The sequence below is a fragment of the Dermacentor variabilis genome, chromosome 4, assembly GCF_050947875.1.
Source record: "Dermacentor variabilis isolate Ectoservices chromosome 4, ASM5094787v1, whole genome shotgun sequence".
NCBI classification, from domain to species: domain Eukaryota; kingdom Metazoa; phylum Arthropoda; class Arachnida; order Ixodida; family Ixodidae; genus Dermacentor; species Dermacentor variabilis.
The window spans coordinates 220463620-220489130 of NC_134571.1; the positions used below are offsets into that span (position 1 = coordinate 220463620).

General features: G+C 45.9%; 2 protein-coding genes across 2 annotated transcripts in view; both read right to left on the reverse strand.

Moving 5' to 3' along the window:
* LOC142578521 (uncharacterized) overlaps positions 1 to 8120 on the reverse strand; it is a 226168-nt gene extending 218048 nt beyond the window's left edge. Inside the window, exons 1-4 of the mRNA XM_075687899.1 lie at positions 8042 to 8120; positions 5440 to 5525; positions 2999 to 3061; positions 591 to 683 (exon numbers count right to left, since the gene is read on the reverse strand). Coding sequence (XP_075544014.1) covers positions 591 to 683; positions 2999 to 3061; positions 5440 to 5517 — 234 coding nt within the window. The 5' untranslated portion in view covers positions 5518 to 5525; positions 8042 to 8120. The remainder of the gene's footprint in view (positions 1 to 590; positions 684 to 2998; positions 3062 to 5439; positions 5526 to 8041) is intronic.
* Positions 7465 to 25511, reverse strand: part of LOC142578522 (uncharacterized) — a 317467-nt gene continuing 299420 nt past the window's right edge. Inside the window, exons 9-10 of the mRNA XM_075687900.1 lie at positions 11237 to 11371; positions 7465 to 7560 (exon numbers count right to left, since the gene is read on the reverse strand). Coding sequence (XP_075544015.1) covers positions 7465 to 7560; positions 11237 to 11371 — 231 coding nt within the window. The remainder of the gene's footprint in view (positions 7561 to 11236; positions 11372 to 25511) is intronic.

Here is a 25511-nt window from a genome sequence, read left to right on the forward strand (position 1 = left end):
ATGCACGCCTCTACTACAAACTTTATGGAAATCCAATGTAAATCTGAAGTTCTGCTTTTAGAGACGTTCTAGGGACATCCGACATTTTGTCCGCTGTACGTCTGGTGAATGAATTAAATGGCTGCTCAATGGACATCCAGAAATTTGATGCCAGTGTACGTCCATTAGATTTTTGTGCATTTAAAAGATGATGGACACCCCATTTTTTGCTGGATGTTTGGGTCAATCCGGCACATCTATTGGATGTTTGTGGCTATCGGGCTAGCTGATATCAACGGGGCTGTATATATAAGGACTGTTTGAATCGTTCTCTACTTTACAATAAAGGAATGTTGCATATGTAATGAATTCGGGGACTACATGTAAAAACATTTGCACGCTTAGAAACCTCTTATTGAACCAATGCTGTGTCTGGTATTATGGACATCTTGACGTTTTGCCGTCACATGTTCTCGCTAGGCTCCCCGCGAACAAACTTTGCTGATACGGCCACTATTGTGTAGCGTCAGCCCATACAGTTAACGATTCCAAGTCGAAAACTTATACATTGCTTTAGGTAATGTGTGTACGAAATTTCGAATGCTCCATACCCCTTTGACTGTATGATGGCCATGCTTCTTGATGAACTCGCGAAACGCTTCGCCACACTGGTTTTCTGCGGTTGATAGCCATTCTGATGCTTCCTGTTTCAAAAAAAGAGAAAGTAATCAGTACATTGTGAAGTATGACAGTTGCCTTCAAGAGGTCAATTTATTACTCGGGAAATTATTTGTGGTTTTGCTGGGTCATATTGAAGGTAGGGTAACATGTGTATGCATGTATACAGACAACTGCGACAACGATCCTGCATTGCACGTTTAAATTGCTCAATAACCAGATCTAACTATGTCTTTTGGCTTTCATTGTTCATCAGAAAATGTTGCCATGAACTTATAACCTTCTGCGTGGTGCTCCATATCTATTCCCAACACCACTAAACAGCTGCTCCGAACATCTCTGAGGACACCTGATCCACAAGCGCTGTGGGGCATGGAAATAGCAACGTTCTTGAGAAACGCTGCTAAGTCGCTGGTTTCTTGCTTTGCAGTCACCACAAAAAGTCTTCATTTGTTCTCATTGTTGCGTGGTAATTTGCATCATTGTGCCTATCACATGTGGCAGGATATGCGGAAAGCAGTACACAAAGTGGTACTGACCGTCACTGGCTTGATCTGATTCAACACTTGCTGATACAAAACGAGCAAAGAAACTTCCCCTCCGTAGTACCCAGGCAATGTCCCATATTAAAAGAGCAAAAGCCTCCTCAATTTCTCTCTCGCAGCCGATCTTACCAGTGCCTGCGCGCCAACCTCGGTCGACTCCTGAAATACCACGCCCCACTGTACTGCCTAGCAATTGTAATGTCGCCCAGGCCATTGTATCTTGAAAGGCAACTGTGACGGGGACATGGTCCGCCGTGGGTCGGGAGGGGGGCGCATTCCACTGGAGGCGACGTGGTCGGCTGCGCGCGCCCGTCTGGACCGCTGTTTCTCGGAAGCCATCTGCGATTGGTACTGAGTCCGCCGCACGTTGTTTTCGCGGCTCGTTGATGCGAGCGGTAGCGCGAAGGTGAGTTCCTGCTGCCGTGCTTAGTCACTCCAGCATTTTGACAGCGGGTTTCTGCGGTCCTCGTTTGAAATGTGTTCGTCTTTGCTTGTGTGCGCGTGACGCGGTGCTCGTTAATTTGGTTAGTATGCCTATGCTTACAACTTTATAGCGCCAATAAAACTACTATGACCCGCCGTGGTTGCTCAGTGGCTATGGTGTTGGGCTGCTGAGCACGAGGTCGCGGGATCGAATCCCGGCCACGGCGGCCGCATTTCGATGGGGGCGAAATGCGAAAACACCCGTGTGCTTAGATTTAGGTGCACGTTAAAGAACCCCAGGTGGTCAAAATTTCCGGAGTCCTCCACTACGGCGTGCCTCATAATCAGAAAGTGGTTTTGGCACGTAAAACCCCAAATATTATTATTATTAAAACTACTATCCTTCGTATAGCTTCGTATCCTACTATCCTTCGTTTATTCAGCCATCCTTCGTATAGCTATGCAGTAATTTGCTGTCACAATCGATGCTTCGTCTTTCAGGCAAAACTGCGACATTTTTTGACTACCCCTTTCACTGCACACATTGCACAACTGGCACAGGGTGCTATGCAATTTGCGAAATCCCACGGATGCCGCTTCCAACGACGGGGTACGTAACAAGCGGGACGAAATATTGCGCAATCTGCGAGCGTGTGTCAAACTGCATCCTTCCACGCAGTGACCAAGCAAGCGCCTGGTGTCGAAGCATGGCAATGCGCACGCTCGCCCTTTCTCTCTTTTGTGCCGGTCCAGTATAGACGCCCACCTCTGACAGGCAAGGTGTTGGAATTGCGATAAGTGCAAAATATTACGCCAGGACATAGGTATCCGAGCGGCTCTACGCTCAGACGCAAACAGTGCTGCATGCGACGTCTGCGGCGCGGAAGAGAACATCGAACATTTATTCTGCCATTCTCATCAATTTTAGTCGGCAAGACAAACATTACCTAACGCATTGCGACGACTGGACGAACGGCCGTTGTATGTGCAGGTTCTACTTGAAGACCGTCACCATCGCCCGTCGGTTCACAAAGCCATCAAGGCACTTTTGTCTTTCTTGAGGGCGACTGGCCTATGTGGACGCCTCTGACTCGATCAGGCCCTCCGCATGCGTGCGCGAGCTCACCGTGGCTCCCCCTCGCCTCCCTCTATCTTACCTTTCTATTCCGACTTTACCGTCCCCCAGAGTAGGATAGCCAACCAGACGCACTTCTGGTTAACATCCTGCTTTCTCTCTTTATTTCCTCCACCACCTACTGAGCTACTTCGAGGGCCCACAATTAGAGCAAGATTATTAGCGCAAGCTTTCACTCGTATCACGCGTTGTTATAGGCACATCTTACAGTCGTCAAGTTACACGCAGCATTACTCACCTCTGCGCTCATCTTGAGGAAGTGGGTCTTGTCCGGTGACTCTCTTAGCAACGAGCCCAGCTTCTGCGTAATTTTAGGCAGTATTCAATATTAAAATCTGTGCGAGTTTCAATTGTGAAGCAAGCTTTACATGCCGATCTCAATAAACGTGATCATTTAATGCCATGATGCCCAATCCCCCTATAGAACAGACTAGAATATAATTATAGACTATTCGTCTATAAACTGTTATACACAGATAGACTTATAGAATACTTGGAGAAAATAAAGACCACGTTTATAACTTCATATGTCAGAGAACGTCAAACTTTGTGGCCCTGTTCCTTAAAATTGTTCGAGAACTTCCCTTAGAAAGCATTCTGAAGCATTCGTTTGTTGTTGATGATCACTGCCGACTGTGTACATCAGTACGCTAAATGGAAAGCAGTTGCGCGGGGACCTACAGCGGCACCAATAGAGCATGTAAGTATGAATTTCTGTGAGTCACAGTTTCTTTAATTAGGGTAAGTTATCCAGTGGAAGGCAGTGGCAACGGTCTACAATGTGACAGAAGAACGGCAGTGAGAGCTGGAGTCATTACAGGAGCGCTTGCGCAGCGCTGCAGACATACTCAAGGCGCAGTATTTTTTTCTTAGTTTTACTTGAAGTGACGCTGTCGCTTCGGCGCCGCGCTTAAAGCACACGAGATAAAAGTTAAAAAAAAGGACGTGGTGAATACTTCTCACTTCACTTCGCGTTCTTCACAACGCTACCATTATTTTTGGCTGTATATATGCGGAACGCAGATGTTGCCCCTGGTACATGAATTAGCAAGAAGATAAATGCGGTCCGCACGCATTGCAGGAAAAGGTGATCACGAAGCTTCCTTGTGGTAGGTACATGTGTTCATACCGAAATTACTGATGTGTCTGATATTACATTATCGTATCGGGCCAGTCAAATGAAAAAAAATATTTAGAAAAATAAAACGTTAACCGACTGAGAAACACTTCAGCGTGCATCATTTTGTCTATGCAAATTGTAACCCTGACTCAATAGAAGAGAGAGAAATGAAACACGAAAGACAGGTTGGTTAACGGGTGGACAAACATCCACTTTTCTACCTTGCACTGGGGCAGGGAGAGGGGAGATGTCACCCAATACGAGTGTCCAGCGCTTACTATAGGTTTCAACTGCCATCGAACAAAAGAGCTGTGTGTGCGTCGCTACAGAATAGTGGTCCTGTAAGCTCCAAATTACGCGTGAATACCGCAGCTATCACGCGCTTGGCTCGGCAGGGATTCTGGCTGGCGCGTTCAGGCCGATATGCGCATGCTGCCCCGCTAGCGGCGCACCGCGCGCATTTCACCGCCCAAGTGTGCGTGGGTCTCAAACTCTCAATTTGAATGAGGCGTATTCTTACCGGACGCTTGTCCTAGTGACGTGAGAAAAAGATATGTTGTTGCGATAGCATTACCGGTAAACCTCACACACGTTGGAGTTATCACCTGACAAAGAAACGAAAGAAAATTGGACCGATGAAAAGGGCGATTCAGTCTGAAAATGTGGGCCAATCCAGCAGACGGTGCTGCACAAAATGTACAGCATGTCGAAGCGCCAGGAGTCACGAGAGAAGAACACGATAAACTCCCACGGAATGCATGCGCCAGGCGTTTCAAAGAGCGTTTTTGCCACCAGAGACGTGTGGGTGCGCACGTGGCCGAAATGGCGAAAAACATTGGGCGGTAGTGCCGGAGGAGAGAGGTTCGCTATATCCATTGCTCACTCATTTCTTAACGGCATTATATGTATGTTTCAGCCACTTTAGAGGTATCCATCAGAAAACTCAAGGTGTGTTAAGCTTACGTGAGAGCGTGAAACTGTGTAGGAAATCGCCAAAAAAAATCAGATATAGAAACCTCACTATAGGATAAAGTGTTCATTGTCGCCCGCAACACACCCGCGCTCAGCTTTCGAGACGTCGCAATTATCATAATCTAAGTATGCTGTCGCATGCTTGTGGATCGACTTAGCGTTTTTATGTTCTGATCTAAGTCTTTTGCCCCCTTTTTTCGTACTTCTTTATTTTTTGCTCGAGAGCACCTGTGCGTTTCCTGGCCTTTCATTGCCGCGGCTCAGATGCATCGAAAAGGTTTGGTTCCCGTGAAAGTTGTTCATAATTAGAGTCATTCATACCAACCAGAATAATGATAGCGGGACACCGCTCTACACATCATGCGCAAAAGAACATAGCTGTACGTCGTTTAATCAATGCCTTCAGTTAGCAACATGGAGAAAATCCAAGTTTGTTGACTTTGTTGTCAAAAGCGACTAAAATAGACAATAATACCTCTGCGCTATGTAACAAACATTTTAATATAATTTGAAAGCGGTTATCACTGTAGTCAAAGCAATAATGAAAAAACAGCAAGCTTTATTAGAGTGTATGAAAATATAATCACCTGTATCATCCTAGGCACTTCGGCGCTCTCTACGTCACCACCGAGTAATATTTTAGACAATTCGGAGAACACCTGCATGTTAAGTTCTGCGAACAGAAATTACATACACATCAACAGAAATATTAGATAAAGAGAAAGGTGATTTATTTATAGCGGCTTCTTCTAGTGCGCATATAACAGACAACGTCTGTCTATGCAAGCTGTTCTAGGGGTTGCACAGGTGATAGAAGTAGAAAATTTCAAACAGGAACAAATATAGGCGAAAGCTAGAGTAAAAGAAGACGAAGAAAAAGCAGAAGTAAGAAACCGTGGTGATTTTTATTATTGACGGAGCATTCAATTTTTTTAAAGCATCTGGAATCATGCGTCAAAAGATCGAACCCATGTGAACCATTGTGTTCTTTCAATGTTAGTAGCGGGAGCGAAAATTCCCTTTGCTTGGTTGAATAAAAATATTATTAGCTGCGCGTATTATATTATATTATATTATATTATAAACTGCGCATTTTAATTGACTGTGTCTGTTATGAAAAAAAGCAATTTTGTTGACTACAACCACTCCTTCTGTAAACATGAGATTTCGGAAGGCCACAAGAGCTGCTCGTCGAGAAGAGAGCAGTTGCCATGCAAGGCGCCCGCGATCGTCAACATGATCATCAGCCAGTTATGAATACATTTTCTGAAGCAAGTACTGATGTGAAACAATGCTTTAGTTGAGAGCTCTGTGTTAAATCCAATATAAGTATCGAAGATGAGTAAAATGGTGTTTATATTTATCCTTTGCAGCATGCAAGCTCAGGGGCACGATCGGAGATTTTTGTTCGAAACGCATTCTGTTCAGTTGCGGCAACGTCGCAAAGCGGGCAGTATGCGAAATTTGTGAGGACGGAAGGGAGAGAGCAGCTAATCGGCAAGCGATGAACTCCCGGGATGTTTACGTGTCTCGTTTTTTGTCTGCTTACAGAGAATATATTACAAAACGAGATCTTTCTAGCCTTCTAATGAAAAAGAAATCTTAAAAAACGTATTATTTTTATCAAGCTTAAACACGTTCTCAAATAGTAATGCGTACGACTACTACAACTTATAACTGATAGTTTGTCTGCGTAGTCAATGGATGGTGCCATGCACAGTGAAGAAAAAAACGAAAACAAGAAACAAGACGAGACGACAGGAAGGGTGGCGCGCTTTTCTAGCGGCAACATTAACATTCCATTGGCTCTCTGCACTCGATGATGCGGTCGAATTCGCCGCAAAACCAACGCACTGTTCCTTTCGAGAAACGAAAGCGACGCTGAAATTAAGTTTCTGCCATCTCTTCAAATGTATTTCGCACCTCGAATAGCTCTGCTTCCTCCTCGACCAATGCCATATCAAATACCGAAGCTATCATGGGAGGCGAGATTTTCTCAAATTAGACAATAAATTGGATCCGAACGTGTCATTCCGCAGACGGAGCCAGCGTTTGGGTCGAATTCAATCCACCAGACGTGCCTTACGAAGCCGGTCTTGTAGCGAGCGCATGACTGCTCGAACTTCCCACCTCTCGCGTCGTTCGGCTCCTAGCAGGCGATGTCCTCGGTTGCCAAATGACTTGTCCTCATTTTGACGTCACCAAAAACATGGCCACGCCCCACAGCTGACGACGCCGGCGCGGCCTCGGCCAATCGCGCTCCGAGCAACGATCGCCGATCGCGCCCCAGGTAACGTTTATGCACTACACGGCTTACAAGCTATGCTGGTATGCAACCACTAAATAAGGCGCATACAGTGTGCGAAGTCAACACATCGATGTCACGAGGACGAATGCGATGTATGACGCTTGTCGATGGAAGAGTGGTGAAAACAGGCGTAAGCACAGAAGTGTAGGACACCTATCGGCCTACATTTCTCTATTTTGAACCTTTTAAAGATAACCATCTTCGACAGAGATCTGTCTGGATGCGTGAGAAATAATGGAAGCGTAAACTGCTACAGCCAAGGTTAAGGAGGTCCCGACGTTCTTGGACCGGCTCGGTCCCTTCTTCAAAAGGTGTCTAAAGCGACCGAAGAAACAACGTCCTTTGAACTCGCAGACTTCTTGGTGTTGCGATTCCCTGTCCCCGTCGCACCGCAAAGGCCCTGAGAGTGCAACAGGGGGGCACAGACCCCAACAAATGCGCCCGTGAGTTTTTTGACTTCTCACCAGGTTAGTCGCGGTGTGATCAGCAGATAAAAACGATAACTATTTTTTGGACAAAGATTGAGAACGAATGCTGACACAGCGTCTCTTGTTTGTGTATCTATGTACTGGCGTTTTGTTTCAAATAAAGCATTTATTGAATTTAGCGCATGTGATGTACCCTCCTTCTGTCTTTGCTTTTTGCGCTTCGCTTGCATTAGTGTTAAAAACAAGGCTCTATTTTTAATCCTTCTGAATATTTTCCGGGCTTTTCATCAGCATTTTCCTTTGGTGATTGCGCTAATGTCATTTACGAGTATACTTATTATCGGCATTCTAGTATGGTTATTATATGAATACCGTTGTCTCATATTGATAATAAAATAGAAAGGATATCTGGCAACCTTAACAGCGACACTGAACAAGATGAAACATACTAACCTCCGTTACCAGTTCCAAGTACTTGAAAAATACTAAGGTTGTAGATCAAGGAAGAGGCGAATGCGCCGACCTGAATTGAAGTTGGCTGGAAAGAATTAGCAAACAATATCAGACACAGGTGGATAGCTTTATGAATCCCCACTGTGTTACTAGCCTCTGTCAGCTGGCGAGAGACATGAGAGCTCCGGCGGTTTATGAAAAAGGAATGTATGCAGAACAACTGGGTGCACATTCATGACAATGTTAACAATAGCAATCGTTAACGTGTTTATCTGCAAGATACGGAATAAGGGAGGGGTCGAACTAGTTGCGGAGGTTTTAGACGCGAGGACCCAAAACCGGCGCCATGCGTAAAAACTGGTGATGCGAGTGGGCGACAATCGGTTCATCATTGCACAATGTTCAGTGGGTTCCTTAAGATCTCAAAGCTAAACACGGCGCCTTTCCGGACGATCCGCTTCTGGTATTTTGTTCAGAGGAGTTAAGTTACTATGCACCAAAATCTGGCTACACTGCCGCTTTCAGACTCCGTCAACAATTGTGGTGACCTACAACGAAGCTGTTCAAGCTTGCCAGAAAATCGTTGACGCCATTGAAACACTACAGTGGCTTGCGAATAATATGCGCGAAGCGTACATGTTACCCTGAGCAACTGCGCACAATTTTTACCAAATAGCATAAAGTTTTGTCTGAGTGCAAGCACTAGGGACCTGCTATATCCAGGGTGTCCCACATAACTTGAGCCAGGAATTTAAAAATGAAAGGTGCGTCGGAAGCGAATTGAACCGAACACATACTATTCGCAATAGCTTATCGTAGCTCACACAATTACTTTATTTCCCCGTAACTCAATAATTATTTAGGTTTAATTACCTTTTTAAATATTGGTTAAAACCAAAAGTATGCAGATTTGTGGAGCATCTTTCAAAACCACCGATCGAGTTCTTGCGATACATCTCACGTAGTCCTTTTTCCGGGTGGCAAATAAATCCCACAAAATATGAAAAAAGCCACGTGACTGAGCGTTCGCGCCGTCATATTGTGTTGCTCTCAAGCGCGCATTCGGTGAACAAGATCGGCTGCATCGTGAGTGGCGAGAAGGAAGCGGCAGGGCGTTCCTTATCTCATCGGCAGCACTCGGCCAGCAGCATGCAAGGTCGGCTCCCATCATCCGCCGGGAGCCGACCTTGTTCACCGAACGCACGCGTAATACCACTGCGCAAGCGCTCGGTCCCGTGGCTTTTTTGAGCTTTCTTTGCAACCCGGAAAAAAGGACTACGTGAGACGTATCGTAAAGGAAACAACTGGATCGGTGGTTTCTGAAGGTGCTCTACAACTTGCGTGCTATACTTCGGGTCCTCAGCTAATAATTAAGAAGTTGGGTAATTAAACTTAATTAATTAGTGACTTATAGGGAAAACAAAAAAATGTCTGAGTTACTATAGGCTATTGCGACTAGTATGCGTTCGGTTCAATAAGTTTCTTACATGCCTTTATATTTTAAATTCTTGGCTCAAATTATGTGGGACGCCCTGTATATTATTTTCAGACCTCGGATTGTTGGATATATTCGAAAATAATTTAATGTTTGATATTCAACTTATAATCATCGCCTTGAGAATCTAGATGATAAACACAGATACCTTGCGAGCGCTAAGAAAGATTCACATCCACAACAAAGTGTTCCCGACTAGCTAACTCTCTCGTAGTCATTCATTGTAGATGCCATAAATATTCTCCATAAGGACGCATTGTATAACTTCAGCCATGACGTTGTCTTTTTTCTGCTGCTCAGCAGAGAGCCTTGCCTCCCGAGTTAGTTGACTTAGCTCAAAGACAATAAAGAAAGCTTAGGTATCATAGCGAACGAATAATAGCTGGCAGTGACGAGGACTAGACGAGAACGTGAGGAACAAATGGCGCTGTGTGAGTCGCCGTCTCGCCTCGTCAGCTCGCAGTGTTATTCGCTCACCGTGAATGAGGATGAACTAGCCCCTATTTCTTCCAAAGTGCGTACGCACATTTATAATTCCTAGTTCGGTTTTGTAGGTTGTCAAACTAACTGTGAAAACAGAAAGCGAAAGAAATAAAAAAAGCAAACAATGAAAGAACGATTACGGAGCAAAAAGAACAATTTCAAGACTTTAGATGCTATTAGTAGGAACAGCTTCATTTTATATGTGCTTGTTCGCGCATGCTAACAAGTACATGACGTCATTGCCTTCCACTTCTTAAGTGCCGTAATTTGCCGTCTTGCACAAGCACTTCATGGTTCAGGTTCTAACGCTCAAGGTGCATTAGCTCGGGCATGTTTGTCTAAAAAAATGATACATAATTTATTAGGGCGGGAACAAACAGCGCATGGACGGGACGGCACTGCTGAGCCTGTCGTCCGCACTTCGTCGCGTCCGAGTGCTGGTTGTTCCCTTCCTAACTATGCACCAACTATCCCAGACCAGCACACCCCTGCAATAAGAGAGAAGCTTGCCAAAGTTTACTTCAACTACCTTCCCTCGACTCTTTTAAAACAGAGCTACGCACTTTGGGCTGCACCTATAGAACGAGGTTGACGAGATTAGTCAAGAACATAGGACTACCAAATTATATTGCTGCATTTGGTTTTGGTCACCGTAAACTGTAACATCGCACGTTGGTTTGCTCACACGAAAGTGTTTAAGCTGGCTTCCTTCCTTTGTGCTTAAAGACGCAACATGATGCGAGTCACTTAGGATAGGTTTGCTCCAGAAATTTGCTATTAGTGTATGCTCCAAGACAGGTTCAATGGTCTATTCATAGAAGCAGGCCCATCAGCAAGTGAATCAAGATTGATGCTTGTTATCGAGCAGCTTTCTTATTTTTATATTTTGTCGAGTTCTTCTTATTCCGTTCATAGGAAACAAATGCACGTTATCGTGCAAAAGAACTTTGGACTTAGGTGCTGGTAATTCGTGTTCTCGTTGTTGACAGACGCCGAAACGTTAGTGTTACTAAGTTGATCATACAACCCTGCTAATAAGTAATGAACTGCGGCGCGCTATTCAGGAACATTCGACGCAAAAGCTGCAAGCCAGTATCATGAAAAAGTGCTCGCTTTTAATTCCGCTTGTATCTATGGAGCCACTAGTATTCCACTTGTATCTTTGAAGCCACTGAGTTTGTAAATTGGCAAGATACAGTTTTAAACAAAAGTCTTACTTCTCGAAGGTGATGAAGGTTGGAGCTGAGGTAGTGGTACATCTGCGTTGCAGTTGTCATTCCGTCTACCGAAAGGCGTAGGCTGGTAGCATTGGAGGCAATTTTATCGAGACCCTTGTCAACGGTGAACAGCAGCTGCAAAATGCCAAACAAACAATGCCTCTAAGGTATTTGCGTAACATACTAAATATATAAAGACAGGTCTAACGAGGAAAAAAGAAGACTCTTCAAACATCACAATGCAAAAACAAATTAGTTGCTTGTACACAGTACTGGGCAGTATCGAAGATACATGTTGAGTATCTTTCATCTGTATCACGATAGGTGTGACAGGATGTGTATCAGTATATGTATTTCCGATACATCAAATATATGTATTGTGTACCTTAAGATGCAAGATACTGCTACCACAACATCACCGTGCGAAACTGTAAACTTTGGCTGAAATCCGCTTCTGAAGCTGATAGTGATTCCACTAAGCCGCCTCAATTTGAACAGGCATGAAATTTCTATTGTATGACCTTAAAGGTAAATAGAAAATACTTCAGGCTTAAATTTCATCGCTATTAGTGGTGCCGCCTATATCGCGTTACTACGTACTCACTGTGATTGCGTGATACGGAACCGCCTCCTTATTTTCTTGGATATATTTAGTTTTTTAGCTTACCTTAAACTTTCTCCTGTTACAAATCACTAGGAAAACCGAGCTCTCAGCGGTAGTAATGCGAATAGCGGCTGTATCCTGCGACGCTTTATGCCACTACAATTACCTATGAAACGTTTTTGCGCTGAGCAAGTTTTCTCGTAGGAGGAAAATCATAAAAGGATTGTACATTAATGCATATGCCACTAACAAACGCTTTACGCCAGCAGACAAGTAAAACATGAAAGGTGATTGCAGCTTTATGTGCTTCTCTGTGAACACGATAGGTCACAAAAAATGTGCCTACTAGCGTTGTTACTACTGTGCACCTGTCCAGTGATCCAGTATTGCGAAAACGGTAAATACGTTTACGGACAAGGTAAAACTCCACAGTGGTATTTGCACCATCGTGCAGAGGCTTGTTATTGACGTCCATGTATTTAGCTGGCGGCCCGCTAGCTGGTCGGCAAGCAGATCAGCGACTCCCATCAATTACAAAAGTGACAAAAAAAAAAACCACTGACAGCGCGTCGTATAAAGAGCTTTCATGTTGAGCAGCTAAAGCAAACCCAATGAATTGTTTGAGAATGAAAATATACTTTGAAGAAAAAGACAAAATTTGTAAGTTACCAACAGACATTTCATTTAACTCAAACAAGTTTGGTCGCGGCTAAGAAATTTCCGACCAAAAATTTTGTGCCTACTCGTTTGCTGCAACGTTATGTAGATGTACAATGAGAAATTTCGGAATGCGTCAAAATATTTTAGGATATAAATGGAAAGCATCGTATCCCATACAACAATTGCGGTAGTACCTTATATCTGTATCTCAAATACTTATTAGCCGGGTATCTTGCATCGTATCATGATGCAATTGAACATTATCCTTGCCCAGCCCTGCTTGCACAGGAACTTCCTGAGCGACGGAAATATTAAACTGGTGCACGCTAAAGTGGTTGCATCGTTCGCGAAGGCTGATTCAGCATTTTTATTTCTTCAAGTCATCGGTATTTATTGTGCTAAGCATCAAAGAAGTATTTTGCTATGCGGCATAACAGTACTGTGTAGATACGCGGAGAAAAATTTTCGATCCTATCCCAAACGTGTCTGATTGCCGCAACAGAAGTTACTGAAAAACAAGGCGAATGCTAGGCAAACTGAAGGTTATGTGCGCCAAAGTCAACGCCGAAAACAAAAACCAATGCTGATTGGACATGGAGCTATGAACATGCGCACGGCTATTCAGACTCCACTCAAGAAGTCGCGTACAAATTTCCCTTGCCTCGTGGCCAATCTATGTCAGCCATTCGCGGCAGTTGCATAAGTGAATTCAGGAAGAATGCGTGCTCGTACACCTTCGTGACTGCTCCGGGTGAACCGGCAACCCACTGCAGACACTGCAAATACCATGCAGAGTTATTCAACAAGGCGGTTTAAGTAAAAAGTGGTAGCCAGACAATCAGGGAGATATGCGAGGCTTTCTGCATGGCCTCAGGCAGCGATAGGAAGCGTGTTATTATTCGGTTACTCTATTAATAAAGGAGACTGCTTCCCAATACGCGTTGGTCTGGGTCTTGTTTTTAAGCATCATTTCATTCTGATACTTATTATTTGGCAGTTTTCTTTTAGTTTGCGATGTTGTCTAGTTTCTTCTTTCTTTTTCTTTTGAAGTTCCTTTGGTATCTTGTTGCGCCTTTCTTTCGTCGTGTCTATTTAATTATTCATTTAGTTATTATAAATCTGCCTCATCATAGCGAGCATTTCAGCAGCATGGTGGGGGAGAGGTACTATAAATAAAATAAATACAAACCAATATGATCACTGACATAGATCTCGGTAAACATCGTCATTGTTTTCAATACTAACAATATGACGCGAAAGAGCATTTCATTCACTTATGGATCACAGAAAAAAAGAACGTTGAAAAATGTCACCTCTGAAAGGAAACTCACGGACGTTTAAGGCAGGGTCGCACTTCTTCGATATATACAATTGTGATTTTAATGTGCTTTTCTCTCTCAATTCCTGTTTTAGAATGCCAGGCACTGTGAGCGGGGCGTTTTGGGCGTGTTGGTGTCACATGAGGAGGTTTATAGCACACGAAAAGACTAGGACAGGGAAAAACGTGCTACATACACAGGCGCTTGCGCGCGTAGCGCGTCTTTCTGCGTCCTCATTCTTTAGTGCGCTATAAGCCTCATCGAGACATTGTGTAAAAATGTCAATCTAAGATTTTGTTGGGGATCTCATAGTGCTTGCAACGATAATTTGCTTTTTACTTTCTGCCCCACTCAATTTCCCGGTATAATTAATAGAAACGGACATCACTGCCCTATTTTGCGCTTGTTGAAGCTTAGTCATGAGATAGACCGTGTATGGATTGAAATAAATGCAACCATATTCACTTAAACTGCGAACACGAGTGAAATACGAATATTCTTCTAGTGTGTCGACTAACTGACTGAAATTACGGGGAAGAAACAGGACGAACCCATTTGTTTATTTCTGAAGTGCTTATTGCGCTTATTTCACCTTAAGTGAGACGCCATAAAAGTTATCGATTATTTATGTTCGTCAGCGTTCTTTTAGGGCCATATTATCAAAGTTTAAACTTTTCCACTAGCCTGTGAAATGCAAAGTAGTCGGCTGTAGAACAAAACTGATTACTTTCTACAACGCCTAAACATGCTCTTTTTTACTTTCAAGGCTTTGAGAAGAGACGAAGGAACGGCGAACTTTACCGTCCGTGGCGTACTCCACGAGTTGACTGACAAATACTCGTGCTATGCTGATTGGACAGACATGGTATAGAGTGAGTGACGAAATGTCTGATTAGTTGGTGGTATGCCTAGGAATGAGTACATTGTGTTTGAATGCGGCGAAGAGTGAGTCGACCCGTTAACGCGAATTTAAGCAAAAACTAGCGGCAGTAAGTTGGAGTGTACGCAAGCACGCACTTGAGTGACTGCCGGAGCGTATGAATGGATGTGAACGCGATGGTAAGTAGTGGTGAATGTTAGTGCACGCGACTATCAGCAGTAGAGGCTGGTGATCATGATGATGATGTTGATATAGGTGTGATATAGGTTTGGCGCAAGACCAAGGAAGGCTGAAGAGCACCAAGAAAAATGCTATGAAGCAGTCTATGAAGTGGTAAATGGCAAAAGGCAATTTTACTGTGGCTGTATAGAGGTCTAAGACATTCGCTGTAAATGGCTTAACATATGTCGACATTAAAATAACGAAAATGACCAGTGATGTAGTCTATCATCTCGAAAAAGAATTCTACAATTGGGTAAAACAATAACATGTTGAACTGCCAGTGGCATAGCCCTTATGCTCAAGGGCCCAGAGGCATGTGCATTACATCACTACTAATGCAGCATTACCCTCTATGGAGGTGACGTGCTACGAATCTCTTGGGCAGATAACGTGTGAAACAACATCATTTAAAAAATTAAGCACTGCTTTAGCCTCGAATAACGGTCTTTCGCCAACAAATTGTGCAGAATGCAGGGCGATACGCTGTTGGAATGCCAGAGGAAGTGCTCTTTCCGTTCAGGCTCTGCTTCGCGACAATCTAGCAAGAAGTGGAGGACGGCCAGCCTCTCACCAGGTTGGAAGATTCCGCATTATTCAAGAGATAAGAATGGGTACCATTCAGACATTGCCCATCACATTGTCCTCACATTGATAGCGGCGGTCAATGCCCGAAGTGAGGTGAGGTTTAATTACGTGGAACTTAGTCAAGAGTTCGGCATCACAAAAGCGTGGCCAAGAGCTCCCGAACGTTTTACGTAGTAATGGCTTCAGGTCTGGGGCAGGATCTGCTATGGACCAATTGCAAGCTTTCGTTGCCATGGCTTTAGCCATCTGATCTAGTAGCACATTTTCCTCGATGCCTCTGCGCCCCGGCACCCAGCGTATTACAATGTGTTGGCTATGTATATAGGCTGTGCATAGCAGCGGGTAAAGATCGTTGTATATAAGATTTTCTATATTTGTGTAGTGATTTTAAAGCTTTCACTATACATATGGAGTCTGTGAATATAGTAGTGAATTTTGGTAGCTTTTTTTGGTAATTTCTTTCACCACCGCCATCACTGCATAGGCTTCTGCAGTGAAAGTGCTGGTTTCCCAATCCAGGACGTTGGATGCTGAAAATGATGGACCAGCAGCTGCATGTGAGACGCCAGAATTTCGATGCGTGTGTGTAACACACCCGTCAGACATGCAAGGTGCACTTAGAGCACTTCACGCGCGCTGAATGTCATTTTCGCGTAGCGTGCGCGCCTACACGGGAAAGAATGCTTTAAAATTGGTGGTGATGGCAATCTGGAGTTAGAAAGCAAAGCGTATATTTGTTTATTTAAAAAAAATCTTAGTGCCCTTCCACTCTGTGAAGAAGCATGACCGACGAAGCTGTCCATGTGGGCCCCTTAATGGCGAACTGCACCTTCACCGCCGGTCGATCTGGCATTGCACTATCTTCGGGATCGGCCCATGTATGGGGAGTGCTTAACGCCTGCTTCACCTCCGCCGCGGGTCGGGCTGGTATTCCACTGTCTCCGGAATCGGCCCACGTACGGGGAGTATTTTGCTTACCTCAATGATACGAAATTCCTTCACCAGTAGAGGTTTACAGCTTCGCTGTAAAACGTGTGGACAAAATCTGTTTGTTATTGTTAGAAACCGCATTTAAAATCGGCTTAACTGCAAGTTAGGCTATTCGTTGCAACCTCAATAAAAATATTAATCTTCACGAGCCAAGACAATGCAACATCGCATCCAAGATGAGCAGAGAAAAAATGTCGGATTCTGTTGTAGCACCCGCAAGAACAGATTGAGAGAGAAGCCTTCCACAAAGCAACTGCGCGGCCATTACCCGGCGTGTCATTAAACAGGCCGAGAGCGAGAGTAACTTATTTCTGTTAATTTTTTGGAGTACGGCACATCTATGACGCTGGAAGTTGACAAAAAATTATATCACAACTATTCCTGACTTTGTTTCACGATTACTTATTTTTCACTCATTGATACCGAGGCTACACAGTTCGCCGCGAACGAAAGAGGTATTTATTTCAACAGTAAACAGAGCACATCTAAGTACGCCCACTGCGGCTCTCGAGTTTCCTGTATAAATTGTCGAGACAAATTTCTTCCAATTATGACAAGGGATATCCGGATAGATTTCAATTAAGCAAATATGTTTTCACGGATTCCCATTCGGAAAGGTCTCCCAATATTCCCAATATTCCGTAACGGCAGGTAGTATGATATGCCTTTTGCACATCCAGGAATACCAACAGAAAGAATAAGGTCATCGCTTATGTTTCCCTCCATTAGTACGAGATGGTCAGTCATCTCGTCATCAGGTCAGTCATAAGACACTGGCACAGATCAATCAATTTTTTAAATGTCAGAAAATACAGAAGCCGGCGATTAACCATTTTTTTCGAAAAACCTAAAGAAGAAACTCGTAAGCGCTATTGGGTGGTGGTTTGTTACAGCGGAGAGGTCCTTACGCTGCTTCGGAACTGTAACCAAAACAGCTTCATTCCATACCGCTGGAAGGCACCTGGCAGTCCAGATTTTAAAAAAGTTCCAGGAGCATCCTTTGTGTGTCTGTGCGGAGATATTTATTTTTCATACATGATTCTGCAGCTCCTGAGGAAGAGCTCTTACACATGCTCAAGACAGCTCTTAACTCCGCGATACTGAAAGAACGCTTGTAGCGTAAATTATGTGTACACTTTCGGTTGAGTGCGTTCCGTTCCCCTGTTTCACGTATTTCTTTCTGTTTAAGAAATGATTTGGAATACTGGGTTCCACTGGATACACGCTCGGAGGGATCAGCGAGAGCGTTGGCCTGGTCTTTCAGGCTGTTTCCTGGGCCAATAATCAAGGCTAATGGGTGCAGTGGTGATGGTGGCGTAGCACCTGGCCTAATCGCTGCCGGTTTTCACTGCAGTTCACCGTACGCGCTGCTGCATTCAGTCATTCCTATTCTGCGTATCACTGTTTGTTGCCCTCTAACGACGGGTGAAGATAACCTACGGCCGGAAGTTGCTCTTGTGAGCGATGCCCGGAACGTGTGACGACTAGCGGCGACGATCATCAACATTGAAGCAAGCGCCTATATAATGCTTGTGGGACTGCTACCGGCCACATATGGCAGTTGAGATGGCGGCGTTGCATCTCGCCTCATCGCTATCGGTTTTCCCTGCAGATCACCGTACATGCAGCTGCACTAAGCCCTTCCTATTCTGCGAATCACCGTTTGTTGCCTTCGAACTATGGTTGAAAATAATCTACGACCGGAAGTTCCACTCGTGAGCGATGCCCGGAGCCTGTGACGACTACCGGCGACGAGCATCAACATTGAAGCAAGCGCCAATATAACGACTTGTGGTACTGCTACCGGCCACACACGGCAGTTGTGACGGCGGCATTGCATCTCCCCTCATGGCTATCGGTTTTCCCTGCAGGTCACCGTACGTGCAGCTGTACTCAGCCCTTCCTATTCTGTACATCACAGTTTGTTACCTTCGAGCTGCAGGTGAAGGTAACCTACGGCCGGAAGTTGCACTTGTCAGCGACGCCAGGAGCCTGCGACGACTAGCGGCGTCGATCATCAACATTGAAGCAAGCGCCTATATAAGGACTTGTGGGACTGCTACTGGTCACATATGGCACTTGTGACGGCAGCGTTGCATCTGAACTAATCTCTATCGGTTTTCGCTGTAGTTCACCGTACGTGTAGCTGCAAACAGCCCTTCCTATTCTGCGCATCACCGTTTGTTGACTTCGAACGACGGGTGAAATAACCTACGGCGGGAAGTTGCACTTGAGAGCGATGCCGGGAGCCTGTCTCGACTAGCGGCGACGATCAGCAACATTGAAGCAAGCGTCTATATAAGGACTTGTGGGACTGCTCCCGGCCACATTTGGCAGTGGTGACGGCGGCGCTGCATCTGGACTAATCGCTATCAGTTTTCGCTGCAGTTCACCGTACGTTTAGCTGCAAACAGCCCTTCCTATTCTGCGCATTACCGTTTGTTGCCTTCGAACTACGGGTGAAGATAGTCTACGGATGGAAGTTGCACTTGCGAGCAATGCCCGGAGCCTGTGACGACTAGCGGCGACGATCATTAACATTGAAGCAAGGACATATTTAAGGACTTCTCGGACTGCTACTGGACCACATTTGGCAGTGGTGACAGAGGCGTGGCATCTGCCCTAATCACTGTCGGTTTTTGCCGGAGGTCATCGTACGTGCAGCTGCACTCAGTGCTTGCTATTTTTTTTTATTGCGAGGAAGGCTTGCCCTTAAGGCATAATTTGTGGAGCGTATATCTGTATTATATGTGTGCTGTGAGGCCTGTGTTGTGTATGAATTGAAGCAATGTTTTGTGGAATCTGTTGTCATGTATCCAGCGGTCATAGCTGGTTGTCACACTGTAGCGGAGGCCGGCTTGCAGTAGGAGACGCGAGCGTTCCGATTGTAAACCCCTACATGTCCATATTAGGTGGTATGCATCTGATTCCACCACAGGAACGGAGCAGTATGGACACGTAGCACCCAGTGGTAAATGCGACCAGTTCCACCTTGAGACAACAGCCGGTGTAAGGGCCACCCCGGCCCGAAGCCTCCTAAGCACAACTTCCTCCGCCCTAGTAAGGTGAAGGGGGAGGGAGCAGACACACGGTGGGATAAGAGCGCGTGTGTCCGCCGGAGAACATTTTTACGGGCTCGCAGTGAGTTACGGGGTTGGGGTGGGAGGGGAATAGGTGGAGGATCAGGATTAGGAGGGCAGTGTGCCTGCTGGTCAGCAGCAATGTTGTGAGGGTTCGCTGAATGGCCTTGAATCCAGTGTACCTTGACGCAAGTAGCTGTCTTACTATTCATAGTGTGTATTCTCTCGCAGATTTCCATCGCCTTATCAACCTTCTTGAGTTCCTGAATAGCCGCTAAAGAATCAGTGAAGATATCTAGTTGCTTGATGGTAGGCAGCTTAGATGTCGCATCTTGCACAGCGTCGTGGATGGCTTGAAGTTCCATTACTAGAGCGCTGGCTTCCGTAGATAAATAGCGCTGGTGGCCGCTGATGAAATTATGCGTAGTACTCAGGAATGATGTCCTTCCGCCGTCTGGGAGAATGGCAGCATCCGTGTAGACTTTGCAGTGTTAACGCATGACGCATCGACGATGTTGTGTTCGTCAATAGTACCTGTTGTATCGCTGCGTCGTCACTTCGTTGGCTTATTAGTTGTGATGCTGGTGAATTCCCAGGGAGGCATTGGATAGGGCTGATTGTCAATCCGAGAGCCGCGGTGAAAATGAGCATGCAACGCAGCGACAGCCGGAATAAGTTGCTTTTTTATTTCACGTGCTTTTTCACGTTGCAAAATTAGCTCTGCAATTGTGTTGAGCTGGGCATGTTCCTGTAAGGTTGGTATCGAAGTGATGCGGGGCAGTGCTGTGATTGTGCGCATAGCATCGCGATTAATCGTCTCCAACTGTGCCAGCTGCGCCAAAGTCAGCCGTTGAAATTGTGCTTGATATAAAATTCGTGGCTGCAAGACTGCACGCACCAACCGTCGAGCTACGTCAGTACGAGCTCCAGCTGCTTTTGCTGCAATGCGACGAATAAGGTGAAGTGTTCTTGTCGAACTCTGTCTGGTTTTACGGAGCCAGTATGCACCACTGCCGGATTGGTGAATATCGAGACCCAGTATGCGGACCTCAGAAGCCTCAGGGATTGTCACTGCGCCGAGTCTAAATGTAAAGGGGTGCTGCGTGATTCTTGTGCGTCCTTTCTTGTTGGCCACCACAACATAGCTTGATTTTTGGGCGGAAATGTCCAATCCTGCTTTCTGAGCGTAGTTGTTCAGCACATCAAGGGCATCTTGAAGCTGTTGAGTTTGTCTAGATAGATCTTTATGCACGGACCACAAAGTGACGTCATCCGCATAGATTAAGAACCTCACATCTGGAATCCGATGTAGTTGCCAGGCTAGAGGTATTAGAGCAACGTTGAATAGAAGAGGAGCCAGAACCGAACCTTGTGGGACTCCTCTGTTCGATGTGAAGTCCTCCTTCTTGCCTTCCATCTACTCTAATCGCAAATGTGCGATTCTGAAGGAAAGAGTAGATGAATCTTCTCATCCGCGGTGGAAGTCCCAGGTCGATGAGGTTGGCTATAATGATTGCATGGTCTATATTGTCACAAGCTTTCGTTATGTCTGTTGCTACTACCGTGCGCACAGCGTGACTGTGTGGAGAAACCTGTACAATATCGTCTGATAACATAGAAAGTCCGTCTTCAGTTCCCAAGTAAGAGCGGAAACCAATTTGAGCAGGATGATATTTATCGTGGCGTTCAAGCCACCAGGAAACTCGTGTGGCCAGCATCTTTTCAGTGAGTTTGCAGACAGTTGAGGTTAGTGAAATTGGGCGTAAAGACTGCAGGCTATTTGGAGACTTTCCTGGTTTCGGAATCGCGACAACAATTGAATGCTTCCAATCAGGTGGAACGTTTCCAGTCTCCCATACTTTATTAATCGCCTGAAGTGCGTCGAGAGCAGCTCCTTCCATGTTCTTGAAAACCTCATAAGGAATACCATCGGGACCAGATGTTGTTCGTTGCTTTGAAGTTTCAATCGCCGCTATTAGTTCGGCCATGCTGAAAGGGCTGGATATATCGGGTTTGGAGGTTGCGACAGACTCATCAATTTCGGGGCAGGTTATAGGTGACGCTTGATCGTATTTCGGGAAAAACGCTCTAGCAGCGTGTTCTGCAAATTTATGCGGCGAACTCTGCATCGCTAACCTAACGCTCGCTGCAGGGTCAGGTCGCTTATGACCGCGTTCCATTGACCGGAACGTAGGCCAAAGTGCTCTGTTTCCAATGCCCGATCCAAGATTCTCGCACCACCCATGCCATCGTCGTCGAGAAAGTTGCTTTTCGTGCTGACGCGCCTTCGCCGCTATATGGTTAGCACGTGCACGGCTACCTGGTGCATCGGGATTCCGCGATGCATACAGTTCTGCCTGACGTCGCTTTGCCCAAAGTTGCAAAGGGTGAGATCCGGTTGAGGTTGTTCCTCGTCAACTGTGGTTACAGTGGTGTTCCTCCGTAGCAGTTCTTGCAAAGCGGGAAGAATTTCTGAGGGCTCTGAGGGTACTTTATCAATCGATGATTCCCGAAACTTATCCCAATGCGTGACTGTGACTCGTCGTCGAATTTTCTTTATGCACGTTCTGTGCAAACCAATCATTATTGGCATATGATCACTGCCCCATGTATGTGGTTCCACCCGCCACTGAGGCATTCCAGGACCCAACCACCACGTGAGGTCTGGAGCGTTTGTTCTAGATACTGCGGGTACAGCACAGGTAGCCACAGCATGATGGTTCAGCAGTGTAAAAGTGCCATCGCTCATGATGTTTTTAACTTGGTATCCTCTTCGGGAGTTGTACTTGCACCCCCATTCTGCATGTGGGGCATTGAAGTCTCCACCCGCGAGAATAGGAATTCCCGGGTACGTAGACCGGAGATGGGCTATCCACCCCAAGTTCAAACGTGTGCGCTGCGGTCTGGCGTAGAATGACACTAGAATGACAGGAGTCTTCACTGGTCGTGTCAGGACCTCGACAACTTCTTGATTACCACTACACCATGGCTCCAGGTCAATCACTATGTGAGCAATATGCGATGATATGTAAACTGCAGCTTTTCCCGGAGCTGAAGCCATTGTAGTAGCACGTCTATCGCTAATAGATGGGTTATGGTACCCATTAAAATTGGATAGGGAGCATAGCTTATTATGCTCTTGAATAAGCAGTGCCCACACATGTAGCTTATTGTATTGAAGCTTGGTTTTAAGTTCTCCTAACTGGGAGTTTAGGTCCCGACAATTCCACTGTAAAATTCCATCCTGTGACAGCTGCTGCAGAGAATTAGCCATGATGCAGGCAATTCTGAATTAGCAGCGTTAGTTGAGCAAGTTGATCTAAAACTGCTGTCCAAACAGCTTGGTTGACCTGTGGTGCCGGACGGGATCCAGGCGTAACGGTGGCATAATAATAATAATATTTGGGGTTTTACGTGCCAAAACCACTTTCTGATTATGAGGCACGCCGTAGTGGAGGACTCCGGAAATTTTGACCACCTGGGGTTCTTTAACGTGCACCTAAATCTAAGCACACGGGTGTTTTCGCATTTCGCCCCCATCGAAATGCGGCCGCCGTGGCCGGGATTCGATCCCGCGACCTCGTGCTCAGCAGCCCAACACCATAGCCACTGAGCAACCACGGCGGGTGTAACGGTGGCATTAGCAGTGGTTGATGCGTCACGTGTCGGTCCTATTTTCTGACGACGCAGAATTACCAATTCTTTATGTTTGCGTAGTCGCTCAATATCTCTGGCCAGTGCGTCTATCCGAGCGTCAATGTCATCATGGTCGTCATCTGACTGATGCAGAGGTTCCGGTAATTTCTGTTTCTTTGTCTGTGACTGCTTGCCACGTTTAAGAACAGAAGAATACAGTTGTGTTTCTGGGCCTTTTTCTTCTTCTGCGAGGAGCATCTCTGGCTCTTCTGAAAGAACCTCATAACGATTGTGTGTTGTTACTATAGTCATTTTTGGTATAGCCTTTCGTATCCGTATTGTGGCCTTTTGTTTAGTCGGACAATTTGTGCTTGTCATATCGTGTTCATCAGATTTACATAAGCCACATCGATATCGTGGTTGGCCTTCTGGTGTGAGCTTTTCGGGATCAATAGTACGCTGTGGGCAAAATGCCTGCATGTGTCCACGTTGAAAGCAGCGGTAGCAGAATATTGCTCGAGGGAGGTAGGGTTTAGGTCGCAATATGCAACCATAGTAATAAAACCGTTCTTCTTCTGCGCATCAACGTTTGTTGCCTTCAAACGACGGGTGAAGACAATCTACGGCTGGAAGTATCACTTGTCAGCGATGCCCGGAGTCTGCGACGATTAGCGGCGACGATCATTAACATTGAGGCAAGCGCATATATGTCTTGTGGAACTGCTACCGGCCATCTTTGGCAGTGGTGACGGCAGCGTGGCATCTGCCCTAATCGCTGTCGGTTTTCGCCGGAGGTCATCGTACGTGCAGCTGCACTCAGTACTTCCTATTCTGCGCATCACAGTTTGTTGTCTTCAAACGACGGGCGAAGATAATCTACGCCCGTAATTTGCACTTTTCAGTGGTTCCCGGAGCCTGTGACTACTAGAGCTGACGACCATCAACATTGAAGCAAACGCATATACAAGAACGTGTGGGAGTGCTACCGGCCACATTTGGCAGTGGTGACGGCGGCGTTGCATCTGGCCTAATCGCTGTCAGTTTTTGCTGGAGTTCACCGTACGCATTGATGCAGTCAGTCTTTCCTATGCTGCCCATCACTATTTGTCGCCTTCAAACAACGGACGAAGATAATCTGCGGCTGTAAGTTGCACTTGTCAGCGGTGTCCGGAGCCTGCGACGACTACCGGTGACGATAATAAACATTGAAGCAAGCGCATCCACAAGGATTTGTGGGACTGCTACCCGCCACATTTGGGAGAGGTGACGGCGGCGTTGCATCTGGTGTAATCGCTGTCGGTTTTTGCTTCAGTTCACCCTGCAAGCAGCTAGACTCAGTCTTTATAATTCTGCGTTTCACTGTTTGCTACCTTCAAATGACGGGTGAAGACAATCTACGGCCGGAAGTTGCACTTGTCTGCGGTTCCCGGAGCCTGCGACGACTAGCGGCGACGATCATTAACATTGAAGCAAGGGCATATTTAAGGACTTGAGGGACTGCTACCTGCCACATTTGGCAGTGGTGAAAGAGGCGTGGCATCTGCCATAATCGCTGTCGGTTCTCGCCGGAGGTCATCGTAAGTGTACCTGCACTCAGCCCTTCCTATTCTGCGCATCACCGTTTGTTGCCTTCAAATGAAATGTGAAGATAATCTACCACCGGAAGTTGCACTTGTGAGCGATGCCTGGAACCTGTGGCCACCAGCTGCGACGATCATCAACATCGAAGCGAGCGCCTATATAAGGATTTGTGGGATTGCTACCGGCCACATATGGCAGTTTGGAATTTGGCGTTGCATCTGGCCTAATCGCAATCGGTTTTCCCTGCTGGTCACCGTGCGTGCAGCTGCACTCAGCCCTTCCTATTCTGCGCGTCACCGTTTGTTGCCTTTAAACGACGAGTGAACATAATCTACGGATGGAAGTTGCGCTTGTGAGCGATGCCCGGAGCCTGTGACGACTACCGGCGACGTTCATCAACATTGAAGCAAGCGCCTATATAAGGAATTGTGGGACTGCTACCGGTCACATATGGTAGTCGTGACGGCGGCGTTGCATCTGACCTAATCGCTATCGGTTGTCCCTGCAGGTCGCCGTACGTGCACCTGCACTCAGCCCTTCCTATTCTTCGCATTATCCTTTGTTGCCTACAAACGACAGGTGAAGATAATCTACCGCTGGAAGTTGCACTTGTGAGCGATGCCCGGAACCTGTGACCACTAGTTACGAGGATCATCAACATTGAAGCAAGCGCCTATATAAGGAATTGTGGGACTGCTACCGGCCACATAGGGCAGTT